The sequence below is a fragment of the Tachyglossus aculeatus genome, chromosome 2, assembly GCF_015852505.1.
Source record: "Tachyglossus aculeatus isolate mTacAcu1 chromosome 2, mTacAcu1.pri, whole genome shotgun sequence".
In the NCBI taxonomy this organism is placed as follows: Eukaryota; Metazoa; Chordata; class Mammalia; order Monotremata; family Tachyglossidae; genus Tachyglossus; species Tachyglossus aculeatus.
The window spans coordinates 74,222,403-74,242,179 of NC_052067.1; the positions used below are offsets into that span (position 1 = coordinate 74,222,403).

At 41.2% G+C, this 19,777-nt stretch overlaps 1 protein-coding gene across 1 annotated transcript in view; it reads right to left on the reverse strand.

The window, feature by feature from the left end:
• PHACTR2 (phosphatase and actin regulator 2) overlaps nucleotides 1-18,568 on the reverse strand; it is a 235,623-nt gene extending 217,055 nt beyond the window's left edge. Inside the window, exon 1 of the mRNA XM_038771215.1 lies at nucleotides 18,462-18,568. Coding sequence (XP_038627143.1) covers nucleotides 18,462-18,474 — 13 coding nt within the window. The 5' untranslated portion in view covers nucleotides 18,475-18,568. The remainder of the gene's footprint in view (nucleotides 1-18,461) is intronic.
• Nucleotides 18,569-19,777: the final 1,209 nt, after the last annotated feature.

Below are 19,777 nucleotides of genomic sequence, written 5' to 3' on the forward strand. Positions count from 1 at the left end.
AATAACTGACAAAAAAATTATCACATTTATTATAGAGCAAACCCTTCAAATCATGCCCACACTGTACACAAAAACCCATTTTTTAATTCTCAGGTGTGATGATGTTGTTATGTATGTACATATATGTGTGTATATATATTTATTTGCTAGACACACTGTGGGCAAGAGAGAATCACTTTTAGGTGGGATGCAGTTACTGGACTGCCATCCCTGCCCCAAAACATGATTCCCAACCTAGTTGATGAGAGTCACAAGGCAATTAAATAAGAGAACACTATTCCCCTGCAGTGACTACTCATAATGCCATGGGAGTGGGTACAGAGCAGCCATCTGTCCAGGCTTTAGCTGGTCTATCCCCATCCAGAACCAATACAGAACATGGTGGTTTTATTGTCGTTCTAAAATTTTCAGTGCTGGGCCTCCCTCCATTGAGGCTCCTGCTACCAAATTCTGTGACTTGGAAGTGAAGCAACAGTTCATACACACCGGGAGCAAATGGGGTGTTCAAAAATATCTCCCTAAGAGATTTTCTAGGACTGTAAGATCGTTGTTGGAGAGGAACACATCTACCATCTTTGTTATATAATGCTCTCCTAAGTGCTCAGTAAAGTGCTCTGCACACAATAAGCACTCAACTGATTGATTGAAGGCATGAAATCTGTGTCCTTTCACAAAGTGGTGTCTATGGCATCACCACGTTTAAATGTCCAGCATAACTTGTGATGTTACATATGTCTCCTTTTCTGAGAGCCCACCTTCTCCAGGAGGCCTTCACAAACTGAGCTTCCCCCTTATCCTCTGCTCCTCTTCTCCAACCCCTTGCCTCCACTCCCTCCCTGTCCTACCCTTTTCCCTCCCCACAGCACTGTGTATATTTATACATATTTATTACTCTATTTTATTAATGATGTGTATATACATCTATAATTCTATTTGTGTATTTTGATGGTATTGACACCTGTCTACTTGCTTTGTTTTGTTTTGTTGTCTGTCTCCCCCTTCTAGACTGTGAGCCTGTTGTTGGGTAGCGACTTATCTGTTGCCAAATTGTACTTTCCAAGCGCTTAGTGTGCTCTGCACAGTGTAAGCACTCAATAAATACGACTGAATGAATGAGTGAATGAATAGTATTCCCCAGGGACGTCAGTGACAACCCTAAAAGGGGAGTGTTCACAGAGTGCTTCCGCCTCCAGTGCGTATATGAACAAAATAAGGAACTGGGCTTGTTCTGCTCAGATCTGTGCACACAAAGTAGTACATAACATGTCTTCCAAATCACCCAGTGGGTGTCAGAGCACAATGTGGGGGAAGCACCTCTCTAGAGCAGGGATTGGTAATCTTCTGCCTGCATGCCTGATTGGTGTCGATTCATATTTTCTTGAAGCCCACCAGGGCATGGAGATGCTAATCTCACTTGAGCAATAAATCTCTCTCAAGTTATTAGGACCAAATCTCTCCATAGTTACATTGATTGGCATTTACTTTTCTGTTATCCTACCATACTCCTGCTATCAGGGTTGTAGTGATGTTTCTTTCTCTCATTCTATGCGTAACTGTCAGCCTCCACCCACTTTGTATCTTAGATCATAAGATCCATGAGGGCAGAGACAATGTCTCTTACTTTATTCTACCTTCCTGGGTAAACAGTCCAGTGCTCTGCATTCAGTAGGCACTTTTTTAAAATGGTATTTATTAAGCACTTACTATGTCAAGCATTGTTTTAAGTGCTTGGGCAGATACAAGTTAACCAGGTTGGACACAGTCCCAACATGGGGCTCGCAGTCTAAGAAGGAGGGAGAACAGGTACTGAATCCCCATTTTGCAGTGGAGGAAACTGAGACTCCAGGGAGTTGTGACTTGCCCAAGATCACACAGCAGGCAAGTGGTGCAGCTGGGATTAGAACTCAGGTCCTGATTCCCAGGCCTGTGTTCTGTCCACTAGACCACACTGCTTCCCAATACATATTCGCTATGGGCAGGGAATGTGTCTGTTTATTGTTATAGTGTACACTCTCAAACTCTTAGTACAGTGCTCTGCACACAGTAAGTGCTCAATAAATACGATTGAATGAATGCATAGTACTGATTGATTCACTATGTCATACAGCCAAGGGCTAGGTACCTGATTCCCACTCAGCACCCACGGCCTGCTTGGTCCTGCCTCAGATAATAATTGCCGATAATGCCCGCATCCTTCTCTGGGTGGCTATCACTGGGCAGGCACACACCAGAACACCTCAAATCAATGTTTCATCCTTTAGAGGGACAAAACACCCAATTTCCTTGGCAGGGATTCCACCATCATCATCACCACCAATAGACTTTAGCAAATGCCTACTGCATACAGACGGGGTTTCCTTTTTGCCACATTAGGAAGGAGGGAAGCTGCATTTACAATTGGTTACCTTATTCATGTTTGACCATCTTTCCCATCCCTCCTGAGCTCTTCCATGTATCTTGGGAAAAGAAGTGTATCTTTTTTAAACGGGCACATTGAGGTAACACTGCATATAAATGGCATACAAATGCAGGGCCTATTCTCAGTCACGAGCGGTAACAGACCCTCACAGTGAATCACACACTGTCATTAAAGCTGGCAGGACAGAACGAGGTTGTCCCCACACCTCCCGCACACATAAGCAGTGGCCCCCTCCCAAGGCATCAGCAGGCAGTGGAATTGGCTGGGCTTTTCCTACTTGTACCTCTAATGCTGATAAGGGCAGGGGTGCGTGGGGAGCAGCTAGAGTGCTTTGGGTACAGAACACTGTATAGAATTTTGCCATTTGTGTTGCCCAAATGGTTACCTCCCACTAGTGTAATACCATTCAGATCTTTCCCCACCAGTAGGGTAAGAGAAAAGCTCGGCTTCCAGATGAACTCCAGGAGTTTTTAAAGTTGAGATACCAAGGTTTATAAAAAGTAATTCAGAATGCTCAAGAAAAATGGGTAACAGCCCTATAGAGCTAAACCCGGATTCTGAATTTCTCTTTTCAGAATTCATGAGTTGAACCTTCCCACTCTCCATTTTCACTTGCTACATTACTTTGACATAAATCAAGTCCTTAGAGATTCTTTGTCTGTAAATGAGGAAATTGTTATACTTCAGGAACTATCACATCTAATACCATTGTTACTGCAGTTTCTTTATTCCCACAAAATCAGATCCTTAATGTCCCCTCGTTAGTGGCCCCTCTGCTCTCTCCCCCGGGTGTACCCCACGTTGGGTTTCAAGGCACTAGTTGAGGATTTAGAGCCTGGAAGATCTAAGGATAACTCCTGTTTAGCAATGACGGCTCCAGTTGTGGTGCTCATAGTCACCAGGAATCTTAAATGGGCTTGACACTGCCCTAAATACACAACTCCTCGTCTTCTGGGGCCAATCTCCAGTGCTAGACCTGTTGACTTCTAGCACTGAGTCCCAGCGATGAGTGGTTAAAGCTCCTTCGTCCTGCTGCTGGTCTCATGGAAAAAAAAAATATTTTCAGAGAAAGAGCTGTGGATAGCAAGATAAAGAAGTTTTTATACTTGTGCTCAGAAGAAAGTTAAGTGCAACTAGGGTGCCCTCAAAAGTGACACATTTAACTCTACTGAAATTGTGCTTGGCTTTCATTTGAGCAAAACCGAGTTGTGTTCAGATTTGGTACGTCCACCTCCTGAATGCTGACCAAGTAGCCAATCGTCAAATCAACACAACTGCCTTTCAAATATGCATGAAATAGTCTCTAAGGGCAACTATGTTGCCTGCAGAAAACTTGTGGCAGCCCTTCTATTAAAAAAAGGCACCTGACTTTCATGCCTCAATTTTACTTTGTCAGGGTGTGTCCAGTGTACTGAAATGAAAAACAGAGAATTTGCTTCTATAGATTCCATTCAAAAAGCTTCCCAGATTATCTTTCTACAGAAACGTTCTGGGCATGTTACCCCCTCCTCAAAAGTCTCCAGTGATGCCTATCAACCTCCGTATCAAGCAAAAACTCCTCACTATTGGCTTCAAAACTTTCCATCACTTTGCTCCCTCCTACCTCACCTCCCTTCTTTTCTTCTACAGCCCAGTCTGCACACTCCACTTCTCTGGTGCTAACCTTCTCACTGTGCCTCATTCTTGCCTGTCCCGCCATCGACCCCTGGCCCACATCCTATCTCTGGCCTGGAATGCCCTCCCTGCTCAAATCCCCCCTTCAAAGCTCTACTGAAGGCTCACCACCTCCAAGAGGCCTTCCCAGACTAAGCCCCCATTTTCTCAGCTTCCCCTCCCCTCCCCATTGCCCCGACTTACTCCCTTTGCTATACCCGCCCCCCCTCCCCACAGTACTTGTGTATATATCTACATATCTATAATTCTCTTTATTTATATTAATGTCTGTTTATTTATTTTTATGTGTATATATCCATAATTCTATTTATTAACATTGATGCTATTGATGCCTGTTTACTTGTTTTAATGTCTGTCTCCCCCTTTCTAGACTGTAAGCCTGTTGTGGATAGGGATTGTCTCTCTAATTGTTGAATTGTACTTTCCAAGTACTTAATATAGTGCTCTGCACACAGCACTCAATAAATGATTGAGTGAATGAATGAAAAATACTTTTGTGCATCTTTGTTTCATTTTCTAGTCACCAAGACACCCAGAAATTAATTGGTTGTTTTTATATTACCAGAGGCTCCCTGTGAAAAGTCTTGACATTGCTCAAGACAAAATACATATTCTTCATCTCCCAAAATATGCCTTTGTTAATAAAACATTGTAGTTGGGACTCAAACTGACATAAACCAGGAAATCCAAAAGAAAAAGTTGGCACTTAGTCTTTAATGTAAGACTTTATGGCTCCTGGTATTCCACAAAGTCTGGATTTAAGGACAATGTCTGCTTTAATTTTCAACTGCCTGGCTTTTTTCAGTTGTTATCACAACCCTACTGCGTTATTTAAACACCTTTTCTTTTTACTTTAATTTAAAATGAAGCCCTCACTTTCGCAGAACGTAAGGGAATGCATATTTGCTTGATAAGATGGAATGGATCCCTCCACTCTGATTTACTGTATAAAGTCTGTAGGTATTCAAGATGGGTACTATGGATACTAAAATTTCACAATGGATCCATGCAACACAATTATCTACACCATGTCAGTATTTACCTGAAATTAGTATCACCCATTTCCTGTTCTGTGTTTCTCTCTGGCAAAAAGCAATTAAACTGCCAGCTACAAAATTGGTGCTTGCCAACATCTCCTCATGAAATGAAACTGAGGCCTCACTGCCCACCGACTGCAAACAGAAGTCTTTACCAAACAACACAGAAATGGTAAGCAATTGGCTCCTGCAAATTAAAAGGACAATAAATGACACAATAATACAGATGGAATTCCATTACAGCTAATTCAAAGAAATGATGTCCTCTAATTTTTTGGAGCCAAATAGTTCTGTCATAATAAAATAATGAAAAAAATAGCTAGTAGGGAACAGTCTTCTATAATGATACCTATGTTTTCCTCCCTGTGATCTAAAACATTGGCTTATTTGGGTCTTTCTGACTACTTCATTATGTTCTCACATTAGCAACAATCAGTTGTCTCTTTGCTAAATGCTGTCCAGGTACATGATATGGATGCAAATTGCCTAAATTATGTTTGACTGGATTACGGTCGTCCCCAGGTGCCTGGATCTGATTACCCTCCATCTGGTTGAAGGGGTAATTTATGACACCGCTATGAGCCATGTCCTCCAACTGGTTCCTGCAGAAGGGATCTGATTCATTTGGAACATATGCCAATCATATGACGCAATCTGATGTAGATAGAGCTGGGGGGTGCTGAAGCTGTAATAGTAATAGTGAGATTGATCACAGTGGGACACAGAGGTCAAGAGATGGAATGTTTCTGAAAAATCAAGATCTTCCTCATCTGCAGCCCCATCACCCCCTCTACGGGAGGGGTAGGAACTGGGGCTGCCATTGCCATGCCTACAGCCACCTCGGCTCCTTGGGGATGCTGTGGAGGATGACAGAGAGGAGGCAGAGGGACGCTCCAGGAGGGGTAGAAGCAGGGCTCACCAAATGTCCCACCTCCCTCTTTCCCGGCTCTGCCCCAGTGCCCCCAATCGCTAGGCCAGTGATTATGCAACCACTCAGGCAATGAATGATGCCGTGAGATATGACAGCTGCTCATCCATTCACCTGGGAGGACTTCACCAGATGAACAAATTGTAGTTCAAAAACATGATAATCCTTTGTCAAACCACTACCTCAGTGCCCCTACAGCAAGATTACATGTTTAAGATGCCTTTCATTCTACAGGGATGCAATTCAAAGCTTAAGGAGACTACAAAACTGGGAGCAGGGATGGAGAAAAGTAATGAAGAAGAGAGGAGGAAAAGATAGGGCAAAGGGGAGTGTGAGAGGTAAGGGGCAGCAGTTGGGGGCAAGGAACAATGGGGATAGGAGAGGCACTCTCCTGCTTCCTCCATCACTGCTTCCTCTACCACTTTTGGTGGTAGAGGCACAGCCCAGAATAGACCAGTTCACCTGGGTCAGGTGATCTGCTTCTGTAAGGACTGCAGCAGTGCTGGCCTTGGGCAAACCAGTCCATTTTGTGCCTGCTCGAGAGCTGCTGAGTTACAAAGCTGCCATATCTCTGGGTCTTTGAGCCCAGAACTTTCAGGGCAAGTTGGGGCTGTCCTTATCTCCTTCCCACAACAATGTAACCCCTTTAATCAGTCATGGTAGGCAGCCATACTACAATAATCTGATTGCAGTAATAATATTAGGGTTCAAAAAGTTAACCAACTCACCACTTACTACTACTATATGCATAAAAAATTAATAACCCATGACCCATCCTTAAGATTTCTTCATCACCAATGTCCTATTGAGTGCTCTACATTAATGAATTAGGAGATCTAGTCCCTGCTCTGTTGTACTTCCCAAGCGCTTAGTACAGTGCTCTGCACACAGTAAGTGCTCAATAAATATGGTTGATTGATTGATTGATTGCTGTCAAGGAGCTCATCACCGAAGGCGTTCCAAGCACAAAAAGGACTTCAGGTTTTGATTAATCTACATCTGGGCAGCAATCTCCCTATTGGCTCCATTTTCTAATTGTGTGCTTCTCCCCAAGTATTTTTCTTTCAATGTTCTATAGCTTGAAGCTCCCCAAGACTTCAGAAAATATTTTATGCTGTGGTCAACTCTGCAGGAGAGGTACAAAAAGGGAGCTCAGAAAACTGACTCCTCAGGAGTTAAATTTAACTTCTACCAAAAACACTTTTGCCAAAAGCTTCAGGCACATGTTGGGGGAAAAAATTCAAACCTAAGGGAATTAAGGTGAAGAAAGAGAGTGAAAACTTTCTGTCCTAAATATAGCAAAAAGCTCTGTGTGTGAATTGGGACGGTTCTGCAAAGATAATTTCAATATTCCAAATAGTAGGAAAATCCACTCAGCTCTCTTTGCAAATGTCTTCCCAGACTAAGGCCTTCCCAGACTGAGCCCCCCTTTTCCTCTCCTCCTCCCCAACCCCAACTCTGCCCTACCTCCTTCCCCTCCCCACAGCACTTGTATATATTTGTACAGATTTTTTACTCTATTTTACTTGTACATATTCACTACTTTATTTTGTTGATGATGTGCATAGAGAAGCAGCATGGCTCAGTGGAAAGAGCCTGGGACTTGGAGTCAGAGGTCATGGGTTCAAATCCCGGCTCTGCCAATTGTCAGCTATGTAACTTTGGGCAAGTCACTTAACTTCTCTGTGCCTCTGTTACCTCATCTGTAAAATGGGGACTAAGACTATGAGCACCCTGTGGGACAACCTGATAACCTTGTAACCTCCCCAGTGCTTAGAACAGTGCTTTGCATATAGTAAGTGCTTAATAAATGCCATCATTATTATATAGCTATAATTCTATTTATTCTGATGGTTTTGACACCTGTTTACATGTTTTGTTTTGTTGTCTGTCTCCCCCTTCTAGACTGTGAGCCCATTGTTGGGTAGGGACCGTCTCTATATGTTGCCAACTTGTACGTCCCAAACACTTAATACAGTGCTCTGCACACAGTAAGCGCTCAATAAATACAATTGAATGAATGAATGAATGTGAATTTTCCTAGCCTGCTCGTTAACAGTTAAACAAACAACATACCTGTTCTACAGCATAATTTTCCAAGGAGCTTGCAAGAGTTAATAAAACACTCAGATAATAAAGACTAGTGGAATGCAGTTTCCCTCCACAGGATGAAAAATTCCCCCTTGGGTAGGTAGGTGTGATCAAAAGAGGCATAGGAACAGTCATAATACCTGGCTAGTGTGGGATCTTCCCTCTGGCAGTTTCTAATACCGTCACTGGAGAGGAAGACAAGCACCTTAGAATCCATGTCACACATCTGTGCAATGCAGAAAGGTAGAGCCTGAGAAAGATTCCTTCCTGTCCCCTAAAGGTGATCTGCATCAGTATGAATTGTCCTTGCATAACTACTTTTTTTTGATGGTATTTGTTAAGCGCTTACTATGTGTGAGGCACTGTTCTAAGTGCTGGGGGGGATACAAGGTGATCAGGTTGTCCCATGTGGGGCTCTCAGTCTTAATCCCCATTTGACAGATGAGCAGAGGCCCAGAGAAGTTAAGTGACTTGCCCAAAGTCGTACAGCTGACAAGTGGCAAAGCAGGGATTAGAACTCATGACCTTTGACTCCCAAACCCACTGAGCCATGCTACTTGCTCGGGTCATACACTTCAAACTTTATATTCATTAACCTAAAACTAGCTGAATCAATTTTTATCTCATCTGAATGATTTGTTGCTGGGACCTATCATGCCAATAAATCCCACAAATTTACTGGAGAATTTATTTTCTCACAAAATTTTGCCCTCGCCTTTTCCCTTTATTTTTTTCTCAGCTATCCATGCCCATTTTAAAAGGGGTTTATGACAGTACTGTAGCTGACTGATAATTTCTTCCTTAACTTTCTTATTTTTAAAACTGAAAGTAATTGAATCATATACCAAAATATTTATTTAAAATTTAGTAAATACATTGACAGTACTTGCTTTATAGATTTTACAATTATTAGCTGAGCAAATAAACAGCCTGAATTGTGAATGAATATAAAGTTAATTATCCGTGGGGGAGGAAAGTAATCCCCAAACCTCATTTTAGCCACTAGTTATACCTCACCTTAACTTGCTCCCCTGTGAGTTGTTCAACTTTAAAATGGATTGATCTGCATATCAATCATTCCTGTATTTAATGATGATGTGAAATGACTAAAAAGGTTGGAGCTGGAAGGAAAAAAAGAGAATGGGCAGTTCACACACAACTAATCGGCCCCTGAATTGAAAGTTAACTGGGCATTCTGAAGTACTAGGAGTGTTTGACTTGAATGCTTTTACAAATGGCTTCACAGAGGAGGGAAAAAGGATGGGAAATGAGAAATGGAGTAGAATCCCAAAAGACTGAGAGAAAGATGTCAGGTGGGTGCAGAGACTAGAGTGACAGAGCATAAGAAGGGAGAAGTGGCTGAGATGCACGCTTAATCCCCTCCCTGCCAACACCTTTCTGCTCTTGTCCTTCCCAGCCCGGCCTAACCCAAATGTTTCTTCTGTCTCCAGCCTCTCCCATCCCACAAATACTCTGTGTAATAACATGTTTACACCCATATTCACGTGCACTTAACTTCTGGGCAAGAGGGAGACATCACGGGAAGCTAGAGAGTAGGGGAGCTGATGAAAAAAGGCCAAGACCATTAGAAGACCAACACATACATAGTTGTTTTCTGTTTTTGTTTTTAATGGTATTTGTTACTTGCTTACTTTGTCCTAGGCACTGTAGTAAGTGCTAGGGTAGATACAAGTTAATCAGGTTGGACACAGTCCAGGTTCCACGTTGGGCTCACAGTCTTAATCCCCATTTTACAGATGAGACAACTGTTGCACAGAGAAGTGAAGTGACTTTCTCAGGGTCACACAGCAGACAAGTGGCTGAGCTGGGATTAGAACTCAGGGCCTTCTGGATCACTGGTTTGTGCTCTATCCACTGGGCCACGCTGCTTAGTTCTGCCATGACCCATGTTTTCAATTTGCACTCTGGATAGAACTTGATTAGGGAATAGAAGCATGGTCTTCCTACAACATGCATCTGTTTGTGCTCAGAATGCTACAGTGCTGAAGAAACAATGTGCAATATGTGCACATCCACATGTTTACAACACCAGAACAGCTGAGTACTACAGGGAGAGATTTCCTTATTACAAAGTTCACTAGACCACAACGCTCCTGTTACAGGAGAACTGGATGCATGTGCAAGTGAGAGAAGGCAATGGATACTGTCTGCTCGTCCTCAACTTGCTGCACAGAGAGCAAACACTGGATGGGGATAAAACCCAATCCAATCTACTGCACCATACATTGTTTATGCTGACAGATATCTTATGTCAGAGGCTTGTGACAGTCTGATGGGAAATGAAGTTTCGGGGGAGTCCTTACGAAAGGAGGCCACTCCTTTAGGAATAATGCTGAAGTGGTTTGGGAGTTTACAGATTCATTCATTCATTCAATCATATTTATTGAGCGCTTACTGTGTGCAGAGCACTGTACTGAGCGCTTGGGAGGTACAAGTTGGCAACATATAGAGACGGTCCCTACCCAACAGTGGGCTCACAGTCTAGAAGGGGGAGACAGAGAACAAAACAAAACATATTAACAGAATAAAATAAATAGAATAAATATGTACAAGTAAAATAAATAGAGTAATAAATATGTACAAACATACATACATATATACAGGTGCTGTGGGGAAGGGAAGGAGGTAAGGCGGGGGGATGGAGAAGGGGAGGAGGGGGGGAGGAAGGAGGGGGCTCAGTCTGGGAAGGCCTCCTGGAGGAGGTGAGCTCCTCCTCTAATGAATGATCTTGAGTTCTTCTCCTCTTAGATGCCGTTGAGTCATTTCCAATCCATAGAGACTCTATGGTCTTTTTCCATAGAGTTTACATGGTAAAAAATGCAGAAGTGGTTTACCATTGCCTTCTTCTGCACAGTAAAAACTTATTCTAGGTCACTTCCCCTAGCTGTAATGTATTTTACTGTCGATCTCCCCAGCTTAACTATAAGATTTTTAGCTACAGGGATCGTGTTTACAAAACACTTTGGTATTCTCCCAAAAGCTTAGTATAATGTTCTGGCACAGTCAATAGATCAATCAATAGTATTCATTGACCACTTAATGAGTACAGAGTACTGCACTCAGTAATTGGAAGAGTATGATACTAAAGAATTGGTAGACACATTCCTGTCCATTAAGAGTTCATAATCCAGAGGGGGAGACAGGCATTGAAATGAATTACAAATATGAGAAATGTCAGGATATGTCCTTAAGTGCTGTAGGACTGAGTGCCTAGTGAACATCAAAAAAAAAAAAAAAAGATGGCATTTGTTAAGCGCTTACTATGTGCAAAGCACTGTTCTAAGCCCTGGGGGGATACAAGGTGATCAGGTTGTCCCACGTGGGGCACACAGTCTTCATCCTCATTTTACAGATGAGGGAACTGAGGCTTAGAGTGACAAGTTAAGTGACTTGCCCAAAGTCACACAGCTGAGAAGTGGTGGAGCCGGGATTAGAACTCATGCCTCTGACTCCCAAGCCCAGGCTCTTTCCACTGAGCCACACTGCTTCTCAAGTGCATAAGGGTACAGATCCAAGTGCACAGATGACATAGAAAGGAGAAAGAATAGGGGAAATGAGGGATTAATTGGGAAAAGCCTCTTGAAGGGGGCGTGATTTTGGGATGACTCTAAAGGTTGGGACAGTGCTCAATAAATAGTAGTGATTGATCGGCTGACTGGACTGAAAAGATCCCACATGATGGCCTTGTGACCTATTAGCTTTTTTAACCTGTTCCATCCCAATCCTCAGCCTTGCTAAAATCACTGCCTTCCTTATGTCCTCGATCGCAAAACAAAAAATGGCACATTTGAAGGACAGATGAGCTTTAATCCTGGGACTTCAGGGCTGCAAACGCGTGCAAGGGAAATTATTATAATAGTGTTCTGTAGGACATCACTCACATTCTCTCTCCCCTGCTGGAGCATGTTCATATTATTTCCATTCCTATCATTTAGAGATTCATTCATTCAATCATCATCATCAATCGTATTTATTGAGCGCTTACTGTGTGCAGAGCACTGTACTAAGCGCTTGGAAAGTATAATTTGGCAACATATAGAGACAGTCCCTACTCAACAGGCTCATGGAAGGGTCAAAGAGGACATCCTTCTATACATAACCTAATCTAGAATGGGCTTTTAGGATATCCCCTGCAGCACACTGCATTTCCAGATGAATTCCTTCTTTCGGTTCATCCACATATGCATTGAGTGCTTCAGAGGATTTTGAAGATAAGACACATTAAAGCACGTATATCACTTTACTAGCTGCTAGGCATGTATCTGAGGTATGATACAAAGATCCACATCTATATAAGGCAAGCGTACCCCAAACACACTGTACTATTTGGGCCCAAACATCTTTTCATTCACTCCACTTGGTCTGTCTTTGCAGTATGCCAAAGAACAGAGTGCAAGAACAAGCACGTAGTTCATGAGCTGAGATGTCTGCCTGCCCAAACTATTTAAGACTCACACTTGTTCTGCCCTTCCCACCTTACTGAAATCCATAGCTGCCATACCAGTGATGAGCTTTGGTTATCCAGAGGTGCAGGCTACAAGAAGGAAAGAGGCAGAGGAGGAGGAGACGAAAGACGGTTCCCAGGCACAGTTGTGAGTGTTCCTGAATTGAAGTCCACTAGTTTCCATACCTGATTTTTTTTCTCCAACTTTCAATTATTCAAATCACATAAACATTCAAAAAGTGTTTGGACTTCCCAATAAAGCCGCCCTAGGGAAAGGACTGCTCATGCCTGCACAAAGATCTCCTCATGGTTGCAATCGACATGACTGAAAATCACAGCTGAACACAGAACTTAATGTGATGGTATGAGAAAGCTGCATGGCCTAGTGGAAAGAACATGAAACTGGGAGTCTGGAGAACAATAATAATGTCGGTATTTGTTAAGCGCTTACTATGTACCAAGCACTGTTCTAAGCACTGGGGTAGATAGAAGGTAATCAGGTTGCCCCATGTGGAGCTCATAGTCTTCATCCCCATTTTACAGATGAGGTAACTGAGGCACAGAGAAGTTAAGTGACTTGCCCAAGGTCACACAGCAGACAAGTGGTGAAGCTAGGATTAGAACCCATGACCTCTGACTCCAAAGCCCGGGCTCTTTCCACTAAGCCACAGTGCTTCTTAGGCTGGAGAACCAAAGCCTATTCCCAGAAATGCCCCCTGATTGCTGTGTAACTTTGGGAAAGTCACTTCTCATCTCTGGGCCTTTTTTCTAATATGTAAAATTGGGATAAGATACTTGTTTCCCTTCCCTCTTTGACAAGCAAGACTTGTGTAGGATAGGAGCTGTGTCTGACCTGAGGGATCTTCCTTAACGGAATCTCACTGGGCAGGTGCAGGTGTAGGGGGAGAGGGAAGAAGGATCCATACTTTCACAACATTTGTCCATAAGTCACCACTGAAAGACTGTCCCTATGTAACAGCAGTGGTATTTATTGAGTGCATACTTGGGGAATGCACTGTATTAATACGATGCCACTGTTCTGAGAAGCATGATACGTATAGCATGAGCCTGGGCATCAGAAGGACCTGCATTCTAATCCCGGCTCTCTCACTTGTCTGCTATGTGACCTTGAACAAGTCACTTAACTTCTCTGTGGCTCGGTTACCTCATCTATAAAATGGTGATTAAGACTGGGAGCCCCATGTGGGACATCGACTGTGTCCAGCCCAATTAGCTTGTATCTACCCCAGTGCTTAGAACAGTGCCTGGATCATAGTAAGCGCTTAACAAATATCATTATAAAGACACTAAGCACTTGGTAGTAAGAAAACAAAGTGATACTTTTCTCATCCACAGGGCATTGTAAGCTTGTTAAGGACAGGAATTCTGCTAATTCTGTTGTACTGTACTCTCCTAAGCATTTAGTACAGTGCTCTGCACATAGTAAGAGCTCAATAAATATTGAGACAGACGTAAAAAAATATTTACAAATAAATTGGTAAAGATACCTACTTGAACATATGCTTGAGTAAACATTTTGAAAAAGTGCTGAGAATGGGAATAGTTCATAAGTGGTAGAGATGGCTGATGGGTGTTTATGGCATGGAGAACTGGAAATAAGTAAGGGAAGGCTTGCTGGAAGAAATGGGACTTTACGACGGCATTGAATGTTGGGAGTCCTGTGCTCTGTTGGATTTGGGGAGAGACAGGGCCCCAAGATGGGGGAATGGGGTGAAGGGTCTGGAACACGGTGGTGGGAAACAAGGAAAAGTTACAAGATCAGCTTGGGCGGAATGGAGAAAGTGGGCTGGAGAAGAGCGGCAGAAGGGAGAGAAAAGTGAAGGTGAGGTAAGTCGATGAGCCTTAGTCGATGAATCAACTGGGAGGAGTTTTTATTTGATGCAGAGGGGCCCAGGAAGTCAGGAGAGTTATAAGGAGAGAAGAACTATGGGCTGACTGATGCTTCAAGTTGGGATCATGGACTTTACTACATTTTTGGATGCTCCTCTAACAGCTAGTGCTATGTCCACAGTAGATATTCAACAACTCTATGGATGATGATGATATTGATGACGTAAGACACTTAAGGAGATGGAAATAGAAGCATTTTTCAATTTTGGGAAAAACTCTGTTTTTCCAAGGTTTCAGTATTTTGGGTAAAGTTATACTGAAATGCTATTTCAAAACCAGAGATTCCATACACAGTAAATCCAAATTTAAAAATTCTGGAACCTTACTATTGGAAGAGGAAATTATTTGTCCAGGTGTTAGTGAATTTGATAATTAACATGATATAACCATGCCTAGACAAATGGGAAACTTTCTCATAGTAGTCAATCATATTTATTGAGTACTTACTGGGTGCAGAGCACTGTACTAAGCATTTGGGAGAGTAATATAACAGACATATTCCCTGCCCACAACAAGCTTACGGTCTAGAGGGAGGAGACAGACATTGATATAAATGAATTACAGATATGTACAGACATGCTGTAGATAAATGATCCCTTTGCCAACAAAACAGGCATTATCCCAGTAAGTGTTCAAAAACTCCACAGAATTATCAGTCCCAGGAATATGTAACACAGAATGGCAATTCTTGTTTCTCATAGATATTGTTTCTCATAGATATTACTAGAATTGAAAAAAAACTTTCAATTTGGTTTAGTAACCACACGACGGTCAAACAGTGAGCTGACTTGAAATGTAATTGCTGTTCTAAGTCTTTAGGTGGGTTTGGGGCTAAAATAATAATAATAATGATAATGATGGCATTTGTTAAGCACTTACTACGTGCAAAGCACTGTTCTAAGCGCTGGGGGGGATACAAGGTGATCAGGTTTTCCCACTTGGGGCTCGCAGTCTTCATCCCCATTTTACAGGTGAGGTAATTGAGGCACAGAGAAGTTAAGTGACTTGCTCAAAGCCATACAGCTGACAAGCGGCGGAGCCAGAATTAGAACCCATGACCGCCGACTCCCAAGCCTGTGCTCTTTCCACTGAGCCACACTGCTTTATAAAACCATACCTGTAGCTTTACTTTATGAAAGGACTAAACTGTTGAAACCTACTACACAGAAATAGTCAAATAACCAAAAAAAAAAAAGATTTGAACATTTCTACATCTACCTTGACACTCACCACATATTATTTGATGAATATTTTATTGTTATTCCAGGAAAAGCTTTTAAAGGCATACATAAGCCTGCAATTACTGTGAAGACCTGTCTCACGCTTAGAGATGGTAGGAATGTCAGCTCTTTCTAATCTAACTGGAAGTTGGACACATTCACAACAGTATGATCATTTAAATGTACCCATAAGTGTTCAAACAGCAAAAGCCACACACTGCTAATTTTACCTTACTTAACTGCCAAAGAATACCATATGAAACTCACTTTTGCCCAGAAAATGACATTGGAATTTGCTTAAAGCCAGCTTGAATAATTTACAGAGATGAATCTTAGCATGGGTGAAGCAATTCTTGGTCTTCTTCCTTACAATTATACATGCTCTAACTCAAAAAGTGTATTAGGAAGAAGGCCTGGTTTACTGATCCTCATTACCAAGTTGCTAGTTCTGGCACTCAATGGTTAATTGTAGCAGCTGTGTGTGCTATGCACTAATTCAGTCACGTGAAATGCAGCTCCTACTTAGACACATTTAGGCAGGTATTCGGCATCATCTTGTTTGAACTGGAGAAACTGCAATAATACGAATTAATTAGCACTCCAGGTTTTCTGTCAAAGAGGTTTTAAATTTTATTCTTCATCTTCTTAGCACATTACAAAATGCCTTCTGGAGAATAGTTTCCTGAGATTTTTCTTTGTATTGTTTTCTAATTTATGATGGGATTTTGCATTACGTGAAATTACCTATACACAGAACCTCTTAACAAATACAATGCAGGATTTTTCAAAACCCTAAAGATGAGTCATTTGCCTAGAGTAAATAAATATATGTATTCGGCTATGTTTCAAAGATGAACCTTATTTTTTAATAAATTGCTCAGTTCAAAAGTGTACTTGCTTGTAATCTTGTATCTACCCCAGTGCTTAGAACAGTGCTTGGCACATAGTAAGCACTTAACAAATACCATCATCATTATTATGATTATTATGTATTTTTAACTTTGAAATGACACAGAAATAGAACTTTAAGGCAGTATCCTACAAGTATTACTAAGCTTGTAAGAAGCCTGCTCACTGTATTTTAACATTGTTAAGCTGTGCAAAAAACTCAATTACAATACTGTTGAAATAAAATTCCCCAAAATCTGCAGGTAGCAATGCACAGTAGAAACTGCAGCTCACATTATTCCTCCCTCAGACAGAAAACAATAGAGGAAAAGCTGTTACTATGGTTTTATGTATTACCTCTCTTCCCCTTTTCAAATGGCCTTTTAAATAAATATATGAGTCATTCAAGAGTGGCAATTACTTGGTTTAAGGTAATGGTTATGCCAGAACTTCAGTAAAATTACTGTGGTTGGCAGGAATTAAAGCGAAGCAGAATTTGCAATTGTATTCTTTTCCTTGAAATAAAGCTCCTATGTGTTGTAATGAGGGAAAGCCTTTCTTTGACTTTGAAATTCTGCTTCATCATAAAATGCCATTCTTAAGTGTCTAAGTACTAATGCCCACAACAGTATTATTTTGAAAGACTAAAATGGGATAGCAAAATGAATATGGGTTACACACAGACACACATGAGCGTGCACACACACATCACTTTTGACTACTCATTTCATTTCTAATGTTGTCATCTCCAATATCTTGCCATTTTATTCACTGTATAAGATAAAAAGAAAATGTTCATGATTGCATCAGAACATGAAAAAAATTAAGAATATATTTCTTAGAGGATTTAAGAGCAAAAATCATGACATCTGCTTTACTGCTGGTGTCGCATAAAAAACAGCTCAATTTCATAAACAAAGGTCATCTCTTTTGAAAATTATGGCTCTGTCTTTTATAATCTTTTTACACAGAACACTATTATAAGGAATAAGGATGCCGCTACACGTTATAGGTCATCACTGTAAAACGGATACCCTGCAGAGAAACTGAACTAAAAAAGCTTCAAGAGGCATTGAATGCATAGCAAATTGGTTGTATCTTCAATTTAGTGCCGCTAGCACTGAAACATGTAACCTAGGTGAAAAAGCATGTAAGTTGCAGTACTGACAGCGTACATCACATGAAGAGTTTTTTTGTTACTTACTGATAACATAATCATTCAGCAATTAAAATATGACACATACTGTCTGACTGTACAATAAAATCATTTGATAATTTATCCTGAAAAATTCAAAGTTGCACTTTTTCATAAAGCGTTTCTTCTCAAATTAAAAATATAAATATACCTGGAAGACTTCCAAATATTTTTCTCACTACATTCCTTCTTTAAACTAAATCCTCCAGAAAGTTAAAAAGCATCTTGGTGCATTGTACATTCAGATGGACGTACTTTGATTTGGTCTGCTCTTGTACGTTTTTGCCATCTGACAGTTTTCTAATTAACTGTATACATTTTTCCCCCTTTGCTTCCGGCATAAAAGGATCAAAGTCTATGCTCCTCACTGTCTCACTACAATAACGCCCAAGTCGACAAAATGATGGATTTTTGAATTCCAATTTGCATTTACATTTCCTAAACTTCAAAGGAAACACCGATTGCTTTTTTGGCTATGCAGCATGCTACACCACATTACATTTATCATTTCCGCATTTAAAAGGCCATTCTCGAGTGCAGAAGCAAGACCGGCTAAAACTGCAAATCTGCAGCAAGTGATGCAGAAGGCAAATGAAAAGGTAGCGATGGAGAATGAATATTTGTTTTCCTTACCAGCATTATCCATTTCTCAATAGGCGAGAAGCAGAGTTGTACAGAGAGCCAGCCGGTGCTCTTCTTTTCCTCTCTAACCAGCTCACTGCCCTCCCCCTGATTATCAGCCCTGGCTGGCACACAGAGCACACTTCATGCACTGTCTGCAGTAGACATCACCAGGAAATTTATATCTCCAAGGATGACAAACAGCCATTAGCTCCATTATAGGCTGATTAAGAGAGTCTGAACCTATCAAGTAGATACTTGAATCCACCAGGGTTTTCACCTCTGTTCTAAGCGAAGGAGAAAATTCACTGCAATGTTGATTGTGCTGTACATTTCTGAAAAGTAGAAGACATACTACTTAAAATTGAGAAGTGTTTCAAAAAAAGTGCCAGGGCAAACATTCACAGGTGGAGGCACCTTGAGCGGCGAGGAGATCTTTAAAATAGGACAGCCTTTATCTGTCTGAAACAGTGAGATGCTGGTGATGATGACCCTGCGTGAAAGCAGGAGGATGGATTAAATGACCTCACAAGCTACCCTCTATTCCATTTTGTGAAACAGTTTGCTGCTATTTAAAAGGAAGAACGTTTTGATTCAGAGAAAACTAAAAATCAAAAAAGTTTTCTTTGAAGGGGTTTGACCTCCTAAAATACAGTACATGAAGAAACTTCAGGAGTGCTTCTGCTGGTTTTGGCTGGGCTTTGAAAAAGGTTATCTTCCAGATGGATCACATTTGATAAAATGTTTTCACCAATTAACATGCAAACGCAGAAGAAAATAAATCATCTTCCAGGGACATTCATTTTATTAATGACAAAAGTTGCAATTTACTTCAGAGGAACCTGACAACCTCCTATATCTAACCTTCAAGTATGCCATGAAAAAAAAGGAAAAATATTTGGCAAAAAAAAATGACTGGAAATTATTTAAATGGTTCTTTCAAGTTTCATTTTGAGGGAAAATGAACCTCCAGATTACAAACATTTCAATTACAATAACTAGGATGTAGAGAAGGGGAGCAGACAGGGAGAACTTGTCCCAGGTATTTAAAAAGTAATGGGTGGCTCAGATAAGGTAAAAACTAATGGATTCATATTGAAGGAAACATTTCCCTTAGCTTCTTTCTGATTTTGAAGCATCTAGTATCAAGTGATTTACGGGATTTTCCTCTTGGTCTCTTCAAATGTTTCCTGTACATAATAGGGGCTTCCTTATGCTTAAACCCATTTTTAAAAAATATGATGCTGTCAAAACTAGACAGAGATGTCCTTATACAAAGCTAGAACCTTTTAGTATCATGCACACACACGCATACTTATTTTAACCCC